The 16,862-nt window shown below is 36.6% G+C and overlaps 1 protein-coding gene across 3 annotated transcripts in view; it reads right to left on the bottom strand.

Annotated features, from left to right (window-relative positions):
- Positions 1 to 16,862, bottom strand: part of Tdrd3 (tudor domain containing 3) — a 145,597-nt gene that overhangs the window by 32,145 nt on the left and 96,590 nt on the right. For all 3 annotated transcript variants that reach the window (XM_005366058.3, XM_026788750.1, XM_026788751.1), the window contains 2 exons: positions 6,204 to 7,054; positions 296 to 421 (listed from right to left, as the gene is read on the bottom strand). In XM_005366058.3, the coding sequence (XP_005366115.1) occupies positions 296 to 421; positions 6,204 to 7,054 (977 nt within the window). The remainder of the gene's footprint in view (positions 1 to 295; positions 422 to 6,203; positions 7,055 to 16,862) is intronic.

Here is a 16,862-nt window from a genome sequence, read left to right as displayed (position 1 = left end):
TTTAATGTAATCTGAAAAAGAAAATATTCATAAAACGCAATTTTACACATAAAAATATTTGGCAAACCCAAGCAAGGGTAGCTATTTCCAGCGCATGATTTAACAGCACATTATACATGTAAGGGATTGTAGTGAATTCATTCTCAGTTCAGATAAAGTGACCTCTATAGCTGGAATAGCCACTTTGAAAGGAACTCAGCATTTCTCACTTGCAATTTTTGTATGACTACACCTAATCTCTTAGAACTATTTATTTTCTTCAGAGTAACCTTTGTACAGAATTTGGATCACATACCCACGCCTCTGTTTGAATGGGCTTGATATTGCTTAGCAGCACCTCTTCATAGTTGCCATAGTCGGTGAACTTAACAACTGCGGTCATGCCGGAAGAATGCAGGGCTTCAACTTCTGCTCGGTAAAACTGAGGAGGCAAAAACAAGTTTCACATAGGACGTCAGTGTTCTCTATAGAGGCAATGTCTACTCTGCCAGTATATCTTAATGTACTTTAATATCTCAATAAAATGAGAAAAGGTAAAAAAAAAAATCATATTCTCCACATCCTTCTAAAGGTTAGGTAACTCCAAGTTGATTCTTAATTGATATATTTTATTAATAACTAGTGCATCTCATATAAGGATTAGATTAATCCCTGAGGTTTCCTTTTCACATCTGGCTTAGAGCAACATGCTGGGACGGCCTTATCTCAGGGCTTTGGCAAATATTCCTCTCTTCCTTCCTCTATTGTTCTTACACTCACTATTGTGCTCCGAGTTGTTTTGAGTGTATGTTTCAATTTTAAGCTTCTCAAATTATGTCAGTTCACAAAAAGTTCAACAATCATACTGTAGCCCAGGAAAACAAGTAAGAAGGCAATGCCTTCTTAGGAACTTACAGCTTAATCTTTAGCTCTTGTGATTCCGTGCAGTAACAAAAGAGTGCAGTATTCCATTTCTCTGATTTTTATCTTCAACTCTCTAAAATACAGCCTTGACACAGAGGAGACTTCTAAGAAGCCTTACTTAAGAACCCCACAGCCAAATAAAGCTATATGTTTAATTTCTTTTTTTTAAAGTACCCTACAGATTAATAAAGGTGATCCATGTTAAAAACAAGGAAAAACTTATCTATAACGTGGAAAGTAGTGAACTATAGATGTAATGACGTGTGACTTAAAAGAGCTGAGAATTCAGGATGAGCTTCCTGAGAAGATGGAATTCATTTAAAGATGAAGAATGTTTAGCTAAAAAAAAAAAAAAAGATATTCAAGGGGAAGTTATGGGGCCATGAAGATGAACACAGGCAACTAATAATAGAAGTTTTAAACTAATTATGATATGACATGACTGCTCAACAAATAAAAAATTAGGATCAGTAAGTAGTAAAGTTTAGATAATGAAGGGTCTATGAACAGTTCGTATAGGTAAGAGAGTTCATGTACAGGCAAGAGATTTTAAGTAGCACATTCATGTGGTCTAAGACCAATATCAATGACAAACTTGAGAGATCTAAGATTACAGGCAAGGAAAACAATTTGGAGGTTATGCTATAATATTCAAGTTTGGAGGGAGAAAATAATTGAGTTAGTTTTATAGTGTAAAGAGAGTCAGAAAGCTGCCTCAAATTCTAAGTTCAATGGAAATAAAACAAGGTATTATGTGGAACTGTGTAAACATTAACATTAGAATATACAAGTTGACCATCTCTAAAACATTATTATAATAAATTAAGGCACAGTTTCCTGATGGTAGTTATAGTCCATTTCTTTTCTTAAATTTCTATCTTTGTTTCTAATTAAAAAAATCTGGAAGTTGTCTCTTCTTGACAAAACATTTAAAATATGCCTCTTAAGCAGGATGGCTTCAGGAGAGAACTAGTACCATCTCTTCACAGGACGAGCAGTGCCGATTTCTGTTACTTAAAAGTATTAAAAAATGTTTTGAATATCAAGATAGTTTGGACCATTATTATAAATGTATATAATATGGGTAACAAATGAATTCAACACATTGGGTTTTTTCTATGTTCTTAATTAATACAGTCTTTATATAGATAAAGTATCTATTAAGTATAGGCTAGTACAATGACAAATAACTAGAATGTTTCATTGAAAAGAAATGTTGTATTTGATCCTACCAGCACACTGATTTTTTAAGAGACAACAAATATAATTAAGATTAAAATTTTATTAAAAAGTGTATCAAGTTCTGGGAGGCATCTGGATATCAGTACACACAGTCAAAACTAACTTCATATTCCCAACCTGGTGTTTATCAACTGCTGAGTTATTGTTTGTTTAATACTCAAAACTTGGTGAATTAACTCGTCTGCCAATTTCAATTATGAGCAAACAAGCAGATCTGTTCTCTATTACTCCATTTATCTGTGGCTGATCATTCATATCCAAGGCTTCTATGCCTTTGGCAATGAACAAGAGTACCAAGGAGATATCCTTGCTCCTGAAAGAGATGGTTTTAGACTTGCCAAGAGTTAGCTGATGAGTGTTGCTGTCATTACTTGAGGCTGATAACTATGTTCAGCAAAGTGGCAGACTATAAAACAGGTAAATAAAACTCAGTAGCTTTCCTATATGCAAATGACAAACACACAGAGAAGGAAATCTAGAAACAAATACCATTCATCATGGCCTCAGAATATGAAATGAAATATCCTAAGCCTGGAAGATGACTCAGTGACTAAGAGCATTTGTTGTTCTTGATGAAGAACTTGGCTTGGTTCCCAGCACACATACAGTAGCTCACAAGCATTTATAACTCCAATTTAGGGGATCTGACCCCTTCTTTTGACCTCCACTAGCACCAGCCAGGAACATATTCACAACCATCTGTAACTCTAGTTCCAGTGGAATATGATACCCCTCTTCTGACTAACCTCCATGGGCGCCAGGCACACAAATGGTGCACATACATATATGCAGACTCATACACATAAAATGAGTAAATTTTTCTCAAATAGAAAATATTATAATAAATCTAGCCAACAAAGTAAAAGACTTACATATTGAAAACCTAAGTTATTGAAAACAGAAATTAAAGAAGATACCAGAAGAAGGAAAAAACTCTCGTGCTCATGGATTGTAGGATTAATAATATGAAAATGGTATTCAACCAAAAGCAATAACATGCTGCTAAATGGACACAGTATCAAAACAATTTCTTAATTGTTATACTTCATAGATCAATCCAAAAATCTTTTTGTAGTAGATGGTAATTGACACAGTGACCCACCACTGGCCAAGGTTCAGAGAGTTCTAGACTGCAGAATGCTTAGCCCTAAAGGAAACACAAATACTGTAACTGGCTTCCCAAGCTCAAGGAGTAGAAAAAGTACGATAGTGGATGATAACAGGCAAAGATTATCTTCTGGACCCAGCAGGGCAGTGTATGAACTCACAGCAGTTGTGACAGCTTGTATAAAACTTATGTGAGCTTAGACCACACCAAATCCCAGAAAAAAAAATAAGTTAGGCATACTATCCCACTCCAAGCATGAGCTATTGGCACAGTCGTTTAAAGATTAAAATTCCATTGTAAAATGGAGATGGAACTAAACAGAGTTCTCAAAAAATGAAATGAAAATGGCCAAGAAACAACCTGGTACAGTCACTGTGGAAATCTGTAGCAGGTCCTAAAAAACTGAAAATAGATCTTCCACACGATCCAGCTACATCACTTTTGAAAATACACAAAGATGACTCTATACCCTATTCTAGTGATACCTGCTCATCCATTTTCACTGATGCTCTATTGACAACAGCCAGGAAGAGGCAGCCTAGATGTCTACCAACTGATGAATGGATAAGGAAAATGTGTTATATTTACACAATGGAATATTGCTTAGCTGTTCAGAAAAACAAAATTATGAAATATATAGGGAAATGAAGGTAGCCCAGACTGAAAAAGACAAGTGTTTCTCTCATTTATGAATATGAGCTTTATATCTGCAGGTATGCATGCTTCAATTGGAATGCCAAAGAGGGTAGGAAATTAGTAAGGGGAGGGAGGGTTAGAAGGAAAGACAGATAGAAAAATAACTGAACAGGAAAAGTTAAATTGGGTGGGAATGGGAGGACAGGGTAGAGGAGGGAACGAGGGATAAATAATAGAGACCTTTAGAAACAGTCATATTTAAACCTGCTACTATTCTGTGGAAGCTTCAAAACACACAAAACACACACACAGACGCACAGGGGGGAGGGGGAGAGGGAGAAAGGGGGAGACAGAGAGATTGAGATTAAATAGAGCTAGCCTATAACAGGGTGACAATGCCCTGAGAAGGCATTTACAAGCTAACAAACAAAAAGCCCTATATATACCAAGAGTGGGTTACCTCTTTTGAAGTTGTTAACCAGAGTTCCTGTAGACTCTACACAATACAAGGTATTGCCACATGATATGCTCCAGCTGAAGAGTACATACTGAAGGCACAGTACATGGAGATAGAGAGCAAGCTAGTGCTAACCTGAGAGCTTCATTCCTACTGGCTAGCTTTCAGAGTTCTGAAAGGTACTAGGCGCACTAGCAGAGGAGAAAAGGAAGCATCAGTCTTATTCAGTCATGAATCCTGCCAACAGTAATAATGACTGCTTTGACAGGACATGCCCAATGGTACAACAGGGGCATGAACATAATGAGCATAAGCAGCCACTTTCTAATTGGACTTAAGGCCCACCTCACAAGTTGAAGCCCATAGCTGGTACCACAATCTGGACCAAGAACCTGTGGCTGGAGAGGTCATAGTTCCTGTGTTAGAACCTACTACTCCTGTCATTCAGCTTAATGGCCATGGTATGAAACCATCTGATAGACTGGTTGTTACACCCATGTATCAACTCACATCAGAGAAGCTTCTATTTGCAGCAGAGGGTAACTAACAAAGACACCCACAACCAGTCACGGTGCAGAGAATGATAATGGAATGTTTAGTTCTAAACGGGACATCTATATCACAGCCCCTTCCCCCATGGCTCGAGGACCACAATGGGAGAGAGGGCAGAAATAGTGTTAGAGCCGAAGCAGTGGATGACTACATGGAAAAAAATGTTTTCTGGGCCTAGCAGGGACATGTCCCACTCACAGTGCTTGTGACAGCAAGCACAAGGCCCGAGCAAGCTGAAGTCAGACTATGTCACAGAAGGGAAAGGGGAGGAGTGCTCAAGTCCCCTCCTCGCAGAGGAATGCTGGCAGCTGAGAGCTGCTGAGAGAGGTGGAGTCCGTTTTCTCTTAAACTGTACCCTGGGAAGTAGACCATGCTACAGTCAGTGTCCCCACGTCTGCGACTACATGGGCAGCACAAATTGGACTTGATGAGTATAATAAAATTTAAATAATAAATTTTGAAAACAAAACACAAAGTTGGATGGGTAGGGAACGAGAAGTGGATCTGAAAGGAGTTGGGATGGGTAGCAAATATAATCAAACATGACAAAATTTTCAATGAACCAACAAAGTTAAAAAACAAGTAACATTCTGGGTTCTCTTCCCTTTCTATGCTCGCCTGTCTCCCAGCTCTCACCAGATTCTTTTTTTTTTTTTTTTTTTTTTTCGAGACAGGGTTTCTCTGTGGCTTTGGAGCCTGTCCTGGCACTAGCTCTGTAGACCAGGCTGGTCTCGAACTCACAGAGATCCACCTGCCTCTGCCTCCCGAGTGCTGGGATTAAAGGTGTGCGCCACCATTGCCCGGCTCTCTCACCAGATTCTTACCACTTGACTTTTTCCCCTGTCTTCTTTTCTGCCCAATTCTTCCTTCCCCTTATAGCCAACTAATAACTATTCATTTATTTGTTGCAAGGTTTTAAAAAAAACTAGCTTATATGATTTCCTCTTTTTTACAGTATATATTTTTAAATAAAAATTTGCAATAACTTTGTACCACTGAAATGATCCTCCCCCATCAGTAAAATCTGCAAGAAACTAAACATCTATCATTTAGCAAATGATAAGTGAAACAGAGCTGAACTGTTTAATCATTTTGATATGGCTCTCATATGTAAGATAAGCAAATTTCAAGTACCCACATAAATGTTAAATATTTTTTCTTTTATGAATTACACATCTGTAAATCTCTTTAAAGGCCCCAAACAGGTATGATTACAGAATAAGACATACAGATGACAATTTCTACAGAGTACCATCAGAACATTACATAGTATGTTATAGAGCACTGTATCTGAAATAGTCATACCTTGTTGTCTTCCCAATAAAGTGCAAAACACTCATCTCCAGGTTTCCACATCTTCGCATACTCCACAGGAATAGATGATTCTATCACCTTCTCAGGCTTAATTGGCCCAGATCTTCTTTTAGGCCCACTATTATAAAATACTTTATCATCATAGGACACAGTTGTAACAGGTCCTGTTGGCTTAATTGGTCCTACGCGTCTTCCTTTCAGTGGCATTTCTGTCTCTCCATTTGGAACAGCAACAAAACTATTACTTCGAACAGGATTTTGGTAATCAGTATTTACACTAAAATGTTTTTCAATTTTTAGACCACTAAAAGCTTCATTATTCATTGTCCGTGATTTCCTGTCATAAAAATGATCAGGATTACCTGTTTGGTTTTCTCTTTTCCCACGTTTTTGATTATTATAGTCTATGAATTCTTGAGGAAGTGGGTTTTCTTTTGCCTCTGTATATAATGGACCTCTTCCTGATCTGTTTTGCATAGAGTTATCTCTTTTTCTAAAAGCGCCATCATTGTGCTGAGAACTTAGCGGATATGAAGTGTCTTTAGTTCTGTCATATCTATAATATGGTCTATCGCACTTGATCCTCTCTTCTGTCCACACTTCAGGACCAGAAGAACCACCCGGTCTTTCAGAGCCTCTGTTTCTAGATAACACACTGCTTTCTAAGGCTGACTTCGAATTGGGGGTGTCTCTTTGAAAACGAGGAGGTTTCTCATTTCTCGGCTGCCTGGTATCGTTTCGAGGAAGATGTTTTGATTGATTGCTATCTTTTATCCCATTTTGTTCAGTATTTGACACTCTGTGCTGTCCTTGATGAAGGTGCTGTGGTTGTGACTTTGGTTCTAAAAGGCAGAAGCACATGATTATTAGGATGAAGACAGAGTAGATTGTTGCTTATTTGAAAATTCCTAAATTATATTGGTAGAAGGTTAGTATTTGAACATCTCCTATCTTCAAACCTTGTTACCTTAACTCATGGCTTCTTCTGAGTTCTATTTATCGGTCATGAGGTCTTCCTGGTTAGCACATTAGAAAACTAAAGTGATGATGCAGATCAAGATAAAAGCAGGTTAGCAGCTGCACATTTATCTTATGTTAAATAAAGATACATATACTTTCTTCTGTTGTTTCACAAAAAATGGCTAGAATATTACCAAATAAAGTGATTTATCTTTGATGAACTTATTTGGTTTTTTCTTTTGTTTGTTTTGACATAAATCACTGTCAAGATTCAAGCCCTTGTATATTTCCTAGGGTCAACACATTCCCAAAGATGGGCACTAATGACATTTGGTTGACCTATTTCTAGCACTACAAAAAAACTACCCTCATTGCTCTCCAGATATTAAATGCCAATTTAGTATGTCTCTATGTTTCCAACACTCACTGGAAGAAAATTGCTTAGGTCAACAAGAATAAAGAACACGTTTAAAAATTCTACGTCACAGACCATAAATCAAGATTCAAAATGGCAAGACAAAAAAGCAAATATAAGAAAACTCATCAAAGCAAATCCATTGGACTTGACATTTAAAGTAAAATGAATTATTTTCTAGGTAAGCTTCTACATACAGGCCAACCTATTAATTATGACAAAAAGAAATACCCAAGACTTCAAATACTTGCCAACTATATTTAAGAAAAACTTTCCCCAAGAATTCCAACCTTATAAACATATTCAAATGTCTCATTTTAACAATTATACTTAATTTAAAAAGGGGTGTATGTGTGTGTGTGTGTGTGTGTGTATGTATGTATGTATGTATGTGTGTGTGTGTGTGTAGTGTGGTGGGGTGTGCCCGCATAGGCCAGATCCTTGGAACTGGAACTGCAAGCAGCTATGAGCCACATGCTATGAGTGCTGCGAACTGAATTCAGGTGCTTTGGAAAAGCAGCATGTACTCAACTGCTGAGTCATCTCTCCAGCCCTTAAACTGTTTTGGAGACTTTTTGCTAACATTATGTGTTTTCTAGAAATAAAAATTTTGGGAAGAGGGACTACTTGTGACACACATGACAAGCATGTCAGAGAACAAAGCAGAGTGACCAGATTAGTAATCTGGGTGTGCTACACAAGCAGTCTTCACACATTATCAGAATGCAGAAACACACGGATGCTGAACTAACAGCACAGGGCAAGGCTTCTTGCAGTGTAAACCAAGAAAAATTTTGTTGCTAAAATAAATCAAATATGAAGACAGTTGATTTGCCATCAGCAAGATATGAAAATATATTTGGGGAATAAGATTTTAAATTTGGTATGTTTAGAATTTTTTTCCTTCTTAAACTATTTTAGTCAGCGTCACTGATATCTATGATGGTCAAAAATCATTAGAAAAAAGCAGGTTATCATGAGAGTAACTTAGTGCTTGGGTTAAAGATAGAGGCTAGATAAATACATAGAAAGAAGGTACAACTAGATTTTATGGCCATGAGATGATTAGATCTCCATTCTGAAAGAAATAACAAAAAGAGCAAAACTTTCTAGTATGCAACTGGTGTTAAAAGGTATATCTTTAGTTTAAAAAAAAAAAAAAGCTGCATGATTAAAAATACCAAAATCCCTCTTAGCTCTAGGTCCTGTCTTTTAAAAAACTTTCTATACTTTCCCATCTGTTTGTACAAGCACTTAACAATTCAATTTATTTACTCCATCATGCCCACACACCAGTGTTCTTATATCAAACACACAATTCAAAAAATATGCACAAGAAATTCCAAGGTAGTTTATCATCTTTAAGAAATAAACAAGCTTAGAAAACTGCAAAACAGTGAAGAGGAAATGTCATTACATTTAACTGTCAAAATATTATCTCTAAGTATTGGATATAAATGATAATATAAAAAAGAAATTTTACTAACAAAGAACACACACTACATTTTCATTATCATAATGACATAAAGGTAAATTTATAAAAGAACTCACCTAAAAAAATAGGAATATTTCATGAGAATTAAACCCGTTGAAAAAAATGTCCTTTTAAAAGACTACACTGTGTATATGTGCATATATATACCTACTTCAGTGCATGTACACACACATTAAAACTATTTTACTTCAAAACAAAATAACATGCAAGTAAAGGAGGTTCATAAGTATTTTAATATCTTTAAACAGAATCAATTCTATTGTAGGCAGTTAAGTAACAAAGTTAAGTAGAAAGCAAGTAAACTGGAAACTGAACTAGTTATTGAATAAATAAGATGCACATACTCAATTATCCAACGTAGAGCAAGGGAATTTTAAATAAACAATATCTTGTTTAAAAAGAAGAAGCAGCAGAAATAGAACAACAGCAGGGAGACATGGCTTCAGTTTTGTAGTCAGAATCCAGGTGTTTTCTGCCACTCTTACAAAGAATCAGAAATCTAAACTGTGACATACCAAACAGCACCAGACACTAAATCTTCAACAACTTCAATAATAAAAATGCCAATATACTTTTATGTGTAAGAAAGAATAAATTCATGAGCTTTGAAAAGAGTTATAAAAGAGTAATACCAAAGAGCAAAAGCTGAAGTTGATGATGCTAATTATCTTGTGTTATTGAAGTTTGTTATAAGCACTCACAATTTGCTTCACACGACTACATTCATGGACCATGTTCCAACACAACTATACATCCAATAGAGAACTACTACCTAAAATATATAGAGAACTCAAAAAAATAGGTATCAAGAAAACAACCTAATTTTTAAAATGGGATAGAGATCTAGCCAGAAAATTCTCCAAAGAGGAAACTCAGATGACTGAGAAACATTTAAATGTTCTACACTTAAGTCATCATGTAAATGCAAATCAAAGCTACTCTGAGATTTCATCTTACACCTGTCAAAAAGGCTAAGATCATAACATAAATGGCTGGCTAGGATGTGGAAAAAGGGAAACATTCATCCTTTGCTGGCTGGGGTGCATACTTTTATACCCTATTATAGAAATCAATTTGGCTATTTCTCAGGAAGATGGGAATCAATCTATCTCAAGATCCAGCTATGCCACTCTTGGACATACACCCAAAGGATACCTCATCCAACCCCAGTAACACTTGCTCAAATATGTTCATTGCTGATCTATTCATAATAGTCATAAATTAGAATCAGTGTAGACGAATGTCAGCAGAAGAGTAGATAACGAAATGTAGTATATTCATACAATGGAGTATTATTCAACTGCTGTTGTAAAGTTTGTAGGCAAATAGAACTAGAACTAGAATATACTCTTAAATATTTGGAAACTAAAAACTCTTACAATCCTATCACTACAGAAATGATGATGTAATCCTAACTCCACACACAGCCACTGCTAAAATCTCAGAGGTTACTTTTTAATATAATGCACAGAATCTCTGTGCACATTTCCATAAACAACAACAAAATGCTTCTGTTCTTCACTAAGGGGCTGAGTCTACTTTGAGATTAGCTGTACTTTGTGGCATCTTTCCAAGTCAGTGAGCATAGCTGCCTCATTCAGCTAGTGCTCCATGTATTTCTATTCCTTTACTCTGACGTATTTGTTTCATTATAAAAGCTTTAAATAACCCTCAATAATTTACTCTTTATTTTTTTGAAGTTAAAATATAATTACATAAATTTTCCCTTTCTTCCTTCCAATCACTCCTGTGTACCCCCACCACCACTCAAATTCATGGCCTCTTTAGATGTTCATTCATACATACATACATACACATACATAAATGGACTGAGCAGATTGTTTTATATGTTTAGGAATATATATACTTGGTGTCTTTGAAGGTGGAGTCTGTCTGGGTCTTATTCAGAACTGTTTTCTCCAGTGTTTTCCAACCCTACACTGGAGATACTCAATAAATATTTGTCAAAGAATTACTGAAAACATTGGAAATGAAACAATGCCCCAAGTTTAAATTACTTGTTTAATGCTTTCACTTCTGCTAGGCTAAGGGTAAAGGAGAAAATCCCATCTTCTGTTCTGCCTTCTCAAGGAGAGGAGAACATTAAAGCACACTAAGTAGATTTAGACTCGGTACAGATGAGTATGGAAAAGAAGAGCATAGTAAAACACAACGTTTCTAAAGTCCCTCTCTTACATGCATCTCCTGCTTACTAGTCATATCTTGGACAAACTCACAAGCACTTCAGTTTCTTTTTCTTTTAATATTTATTTATTATGTATACAATATTCTGTCTGTATGTATGCCTGAAGGCCAGAAGAGGGCACCAGACCTCATTACAGATGGTTGTGAGCCACCATGTGCTGGGAATTGAACTCAGGACCTTTGGAAGAGCAGGCAATGCTCTTAACTGCTGAGCCATCTCTCCAGCCTGCACTTCAGTTTCTTCATCTAAGAAGTAACCCTTAGCACAGAATTGAGAAGACTCAACTTGGAAATATATATAGTCATTTGGAATTATAGCGATCATTGGAATTAATCCCAGTCTTATCCCTGAGCAGTTGTCTGATGTAAAAAACTAGCATAATGGTGCTTACTTCTTTAATTCTTTCAGATAGTCATGGCAATTAGTGAATACTGACCATAGATGGTATCAGCACTGCTCTAGTCACTACAGATAAAACAGTAGGAAAGAGCCACAACCCTCCTGTGACAGTCACTTACAATGGGAAGAGGGCAGCAACAAACATGGATGCAGAAAATGGTGTGACTTGAAAGTAAAGATCTCAAAGGAAATAAATTATTATGATAAGACTAACAGAAGTTGTGTCCTATGTTTTAGTTGAGCCCTAAGGAATAAAGAATGCAGCATAAACAAAACAGAAAATTCCAAGGAGAGAAAGCACACAGCAATTTCATGATATCCAACTAAAAATATCATCACCTTTACTGCTTCCAAACAGAAAAGTACTGTGTTCCAATATCCTCAAATTGATACTCATTAATGTCAAGTAAAGATACCAAATCCAGAAAAAGTGATTACACATAAATTAGCATTTCTTTTAGGCCTTCATTAATTATTAAAAATATACATTATTTTCCTAGGCTCATTAAATTCTATCAAAGGTATGATACACATTAAACAAAACACTAAGCTTAAGATGAACATACTTATTAAAATTTTAATGTACCAAACTTTCTTAAAAAGTAAAACTCCATTATTAGGGAGTTATAAAGCAGATCATTGTTACTATGAATTAATAAATCATGACCATTCTGAAAAACAGTGTAATAGACAGCAATTCCACCAGTTAAGCCAGGCTCAAGATGCACACGATGCTGGTGTTGCTTGTAGATGTAAATAAATAAATAATTTGGTCCACGGAACTTCCCTATGTATATAAAAACCAAATAAATTTACTTTAGGCTAAAGATATAATAGCCCTCCATTTTACAGCTAAGGAAGCTGAAAAGGCTGATCAAGGACAAGGGCCTATTGTCACACAGCTCATATATTCACGCTACCAGGTTCCTCCCCTTGCAATCTAGCTACTCACTTTAAATCATTAATAACCACAAGTTATTTTTAGAAATTTCTCATAAAACTCTGGATTATTGCAAAAGTTGGTTTTTTATTTGTTTGTTTTATTTTCTTTTTGTTTGCCGAAGATATTAAAAAAGTACTAACTGAATAAATCTGTGTTAAGTGAGAACACATCTTTTGGGGACCTGAGCTGATTCTTCCCCCTTCGTTTCTCTCTACACATCACATCAATATGAGTATATCACAATAACACACCTAAATACTGAAATAATGAGGAACCTTTGATTGCTACTGATAGCCCCAGTTCTGCTGCCTCCCCCTGAGTTACCAACAGCCACTCTGACACATGACATTGTGTTCTGGAGCAAAGAGCCTGTCCTAAGCAGTTTCCATTCAGGATGCTCACTCACACACCCTGGCCTGCACAGTGTCTGCACACACTCCAGGCCTCTTCCCTCCGGCTTTTCTTCAGGTCTAAGCTCCGAATTCACTCTAAAAGCAACATCTTCCTAACTCTGGAGATTAAGGCAGATTCCTCTAAAATCTCTACTTCTCTTTTGTTTGCTACACCTCTAATCTAACAGTGTCCAGCACACAGTAAGCCCCAAGTTAATATTTGGAATTAATAAACCAAACCACTCTCTAGTACCTTCTAAAATGAATTACATCATCTGTTCTTCTGAGCTGAGTATTAATGTCTAGTTTTTTGAGTTCTTTATATATTTTGGAGATCAGACTTTTGTCTGATGTGGGGTTAGTGAAGATCTTCTCCCAATCAGTAGGATCCCTTTTTGTCTTTAACACAATTAAAAAATGGGGTACTGAACTGAACAGAGAATTCTCAACAGAAGAAGTTCAAATGGCCAAAAGACACTTAAGGTCATGCTCAAGCTCCTTAGCGATCGGGTAAATGCAAATCAAAACAACTCTGAAATACCATCTTACACCTGTCAAAATAGCTAAAATAAAAAACACCAATGATAGCCTATGCTGAAGAGGATGTGGAGAGTAAGGGGAACACTCATCCATTGTTGGTGGGAATGCAAACTTGTGCCATCACTTTGGAAATCAGTGTGGCGGTTTCTCAGGAAACTGGGAGTCAATCTACCTCAGGACCCAGCAATTCCACTATTGGGAATACACCCAAGAGATGCCCAATTATACTACAAAAGCATTTGCTCATCTATGTTCACAGTAGCACTATTTGTAATAGCCAGAACCTGGAAACAACCCGGGTGCCCCTCAATAGAAGAATGGATAAAGAAGGTGTGGCACATACACACTTTAGAGTTGTACTCAGCAGTAAAAAACAATTACATCTTGAATTTTGCATGCAAATTGATGGAAATAGAAAACACTATCCTGAGTGAGGTAACCCAGACCCAAAAGGATGAATATGGTATGTACTCACTCATAAGTGGATTCTAGCCATTAATAAAGGACATTGAGCCTATAATTCATGATTCTAGAGAAACTAAGTAAGAAAGTGAACCCAAAGAGTAACATATAGTTATCCTTCTGAGCTGGGTATATTTTCCAGGGTCAAGAGCACAATAATTTTATATTTAATATTCTCCTTAAGATACATATTCTTGAAATCTGCAAACTAAACTAAAGCAAGACAAAAACCAATTTTTTTTCAATATAACAACAAAACATGCCAGTAAAATACAAAGCTATCTTAGCGACAAGAACATCAATGTAGATTGAGAAAAATGAAATTCAAAAACAATATTCACATATGGTCTTATAACATTGCCATTTCAGTCCAGGACCAGTTCATCAGGTTACTAATGTGTAAGCTGAACCAAGTAGAATAGCTTCAACAACTTTTGCACAGTACACACAAATCATTTAAGATACTGATTACAGAAGATGGTGTAAACTGAGGAGTATATAGTGTATATTCCAGCAGACGCACAGTACTCTGTAGCAGGCATATATACATTACACACTACACACACACACATCTTTGACATCTCAAAAATCTCAACTTTTTTCAGCTGTACAAAGTTATGATATTTTGTACAAATCCTTAAAGTATTAAGTACATTTTAGGATGACCTTAAGATCCTACTCTAAAAATATGTTTAATAGTTATTGTTTCCTCTATTAAACATACATCTTCTGTAAATCTATTTTCTGATTCTGACTTAGATTATAAACTGTAAGGTCAGAAACTACTGTTCCTACCAAAGATGCAAGTACAAGTAGTTATTAAATCATCATGTACATTTTATAAATACTTTATGAACAATAAAATCTTTTAAAAATATTGTATGGGGGAGGTTAAGAGAAGGTTGGGCAGTAAAGAGTACCTGGTACTCTTCTAGATGACTTAGCCCACAGCCACCTGTAACTATGTTCTACGGGATCCAATGAATTCCTCCGGTCCTTGCAGGTACACACACAACACTCACGCAAACACATATGCACATACACATAAAATAAAAATAATAAAACAAATCATAAAAAAATATTTCAGAGTCATCAAGAAAAAAATCACCCAATCTAAACCTGTATGTGATGGCTAATTTTGGTTGCTAAATTGTTGGATTAAGAAAAACCTAGGGAATTTGTGAGGTACAACTCTAGAAGGACCACTGAGGCTGTCTCTAGAGGCTTAACTGAGGGAGGCCCACCATACCTGTGAGCAGCTCCATCCTAACAGTTGTGGTCTGCATTACATGAAAAGGAAAACGGAAAGTCAGCAGGGCACGAGCATCCCCAGGCTCTCCCCCTTCTGTGCAGCCCAGATATGAGCAAACTGTCCAACACTGCTGCTCTTGCAGACATGCTTCCCCGGCAGTGTACACCTGCAGACTGAGACAACACAACTCTTCCTCCCGTAAGCTGCTTGGTCAGAGAAAGCAGAAAACTAATCCACGTATTATAAAACTTCCATGTTAGACTGAATACGCTGTTCTGGAAAATATTGTTTCCACTGTCTATGCAGCACTCCACCTATGGGATTCCATGGCTTGTGTTCTGGACCCGCCACTTCGCCACTTTTGGGCAGTGTAATCAGCGGTATGCGGGATTCAGCTCAAACATCTCACAAAAGCTGATTATTAAATAGTCACGAAAGTGTATGAGCTAGTTTCCATGGCCGACAGCCTGAAATCAGACACGGAAGGAGGATTTAAACCATATTATCAGCAAAATCAAAGAATTGGGCCTCCCCTGACCGCCCTGGGACTTCTGAGAGCCAGCACTCTCACTCAACCGCCTTTGCTGCTTTTCCACCTTGACTTGATCTCTAAACGCAACTGCTTGCTTGACCTCATCGTTGATCTTACAAACTCATCATGTGCCAAAGTTGAACTCGACTGCTCTTCCTCCCCAAGTAAACAGCTGCTCAGAATGCCAAGTCAGAGAAGTTATGTATCAGCAAAAAAAATATCAAAACCCCAGTTCTTTAACTCTTCGAAGTGAGACATTTTCTCTCTTCCAGCATACTTATCTGTCGCATGGAAATCATAACATCATTTAGTGTTGGCAAGCCTTTAGCACGGTTCCAAGGACACAGCAGTTCTCAGTATATAGCATCCATCATTTTTTATAGAGAAGAAAATCTTAGAAGAGTAAAAATGAAAGAAAAGCCTGTGTTTTTAGCATTCTGAGAAAATAAATCCATATTTAATAAAATATAAAAAAATAATTAGATATTATACCACAAAATAAAATGATGTAAATTTAGTGAGAAGTTTTCTTGATTAATGATTGCTATGGGAAGGCCAACTCACTGTGGGTGGTGCCACCCCTGTGCAGGTGTTCAGCAGGGGCAATCTTCTTCAGGTAACTAATATTCAACTATTTGATATGTAACATCCATACAGAAAATTTTCAGAAGTCAGAAGAATGTATATTTGGACCATTTTGAATTAAGAGAACAGCTAATAGTATGCTAATGAAACCATAGAGGGAACTTGCAGACCTATACAATTTCTTTTCAAGGTATTTTATAGACTTAAAAATCTAAGTCCTTTAGGGGCTTGATTGCTAGTAAATTCTGGAGATGTGTGTAGCTTAGTGCTAGCTAAATTACTAGTTTAAGGAAATATCCACACAGGCAATGCATATAAAATAATTAATATTTCTAAAATGTGCAGGCTGGAAATCACAAGAAACTAGATGTTCTATTGTGTGATAAAAGACCCTGAGAAACACCCTAAGGAGGACAGCATTTATGTGGCTGACACTTCCAGGTCCATCAAAGGCTGGAGATGGAGCTCA

Source organism: Microtus ochrogaster, unplaced genomic scaffold (assembly GCF_000317375.1).
Source record: "Microtus ochrogaster isolate Prairie Vole_2 unplaced genomic scaffold, MicOch1.0 UNK6, whole genome shotgun sequence".
Taxonomy (NCBI): Eukaryota; Metazoa; Chordata; class Mammalia; order Rodentia; family Cricetidae; genus Microtus; species Microtus ochrogaster.
Note: the sequence above shows the minus strand (reverse complement) of the source record. Positions and strands in the feature narration are given on the sequence as shown.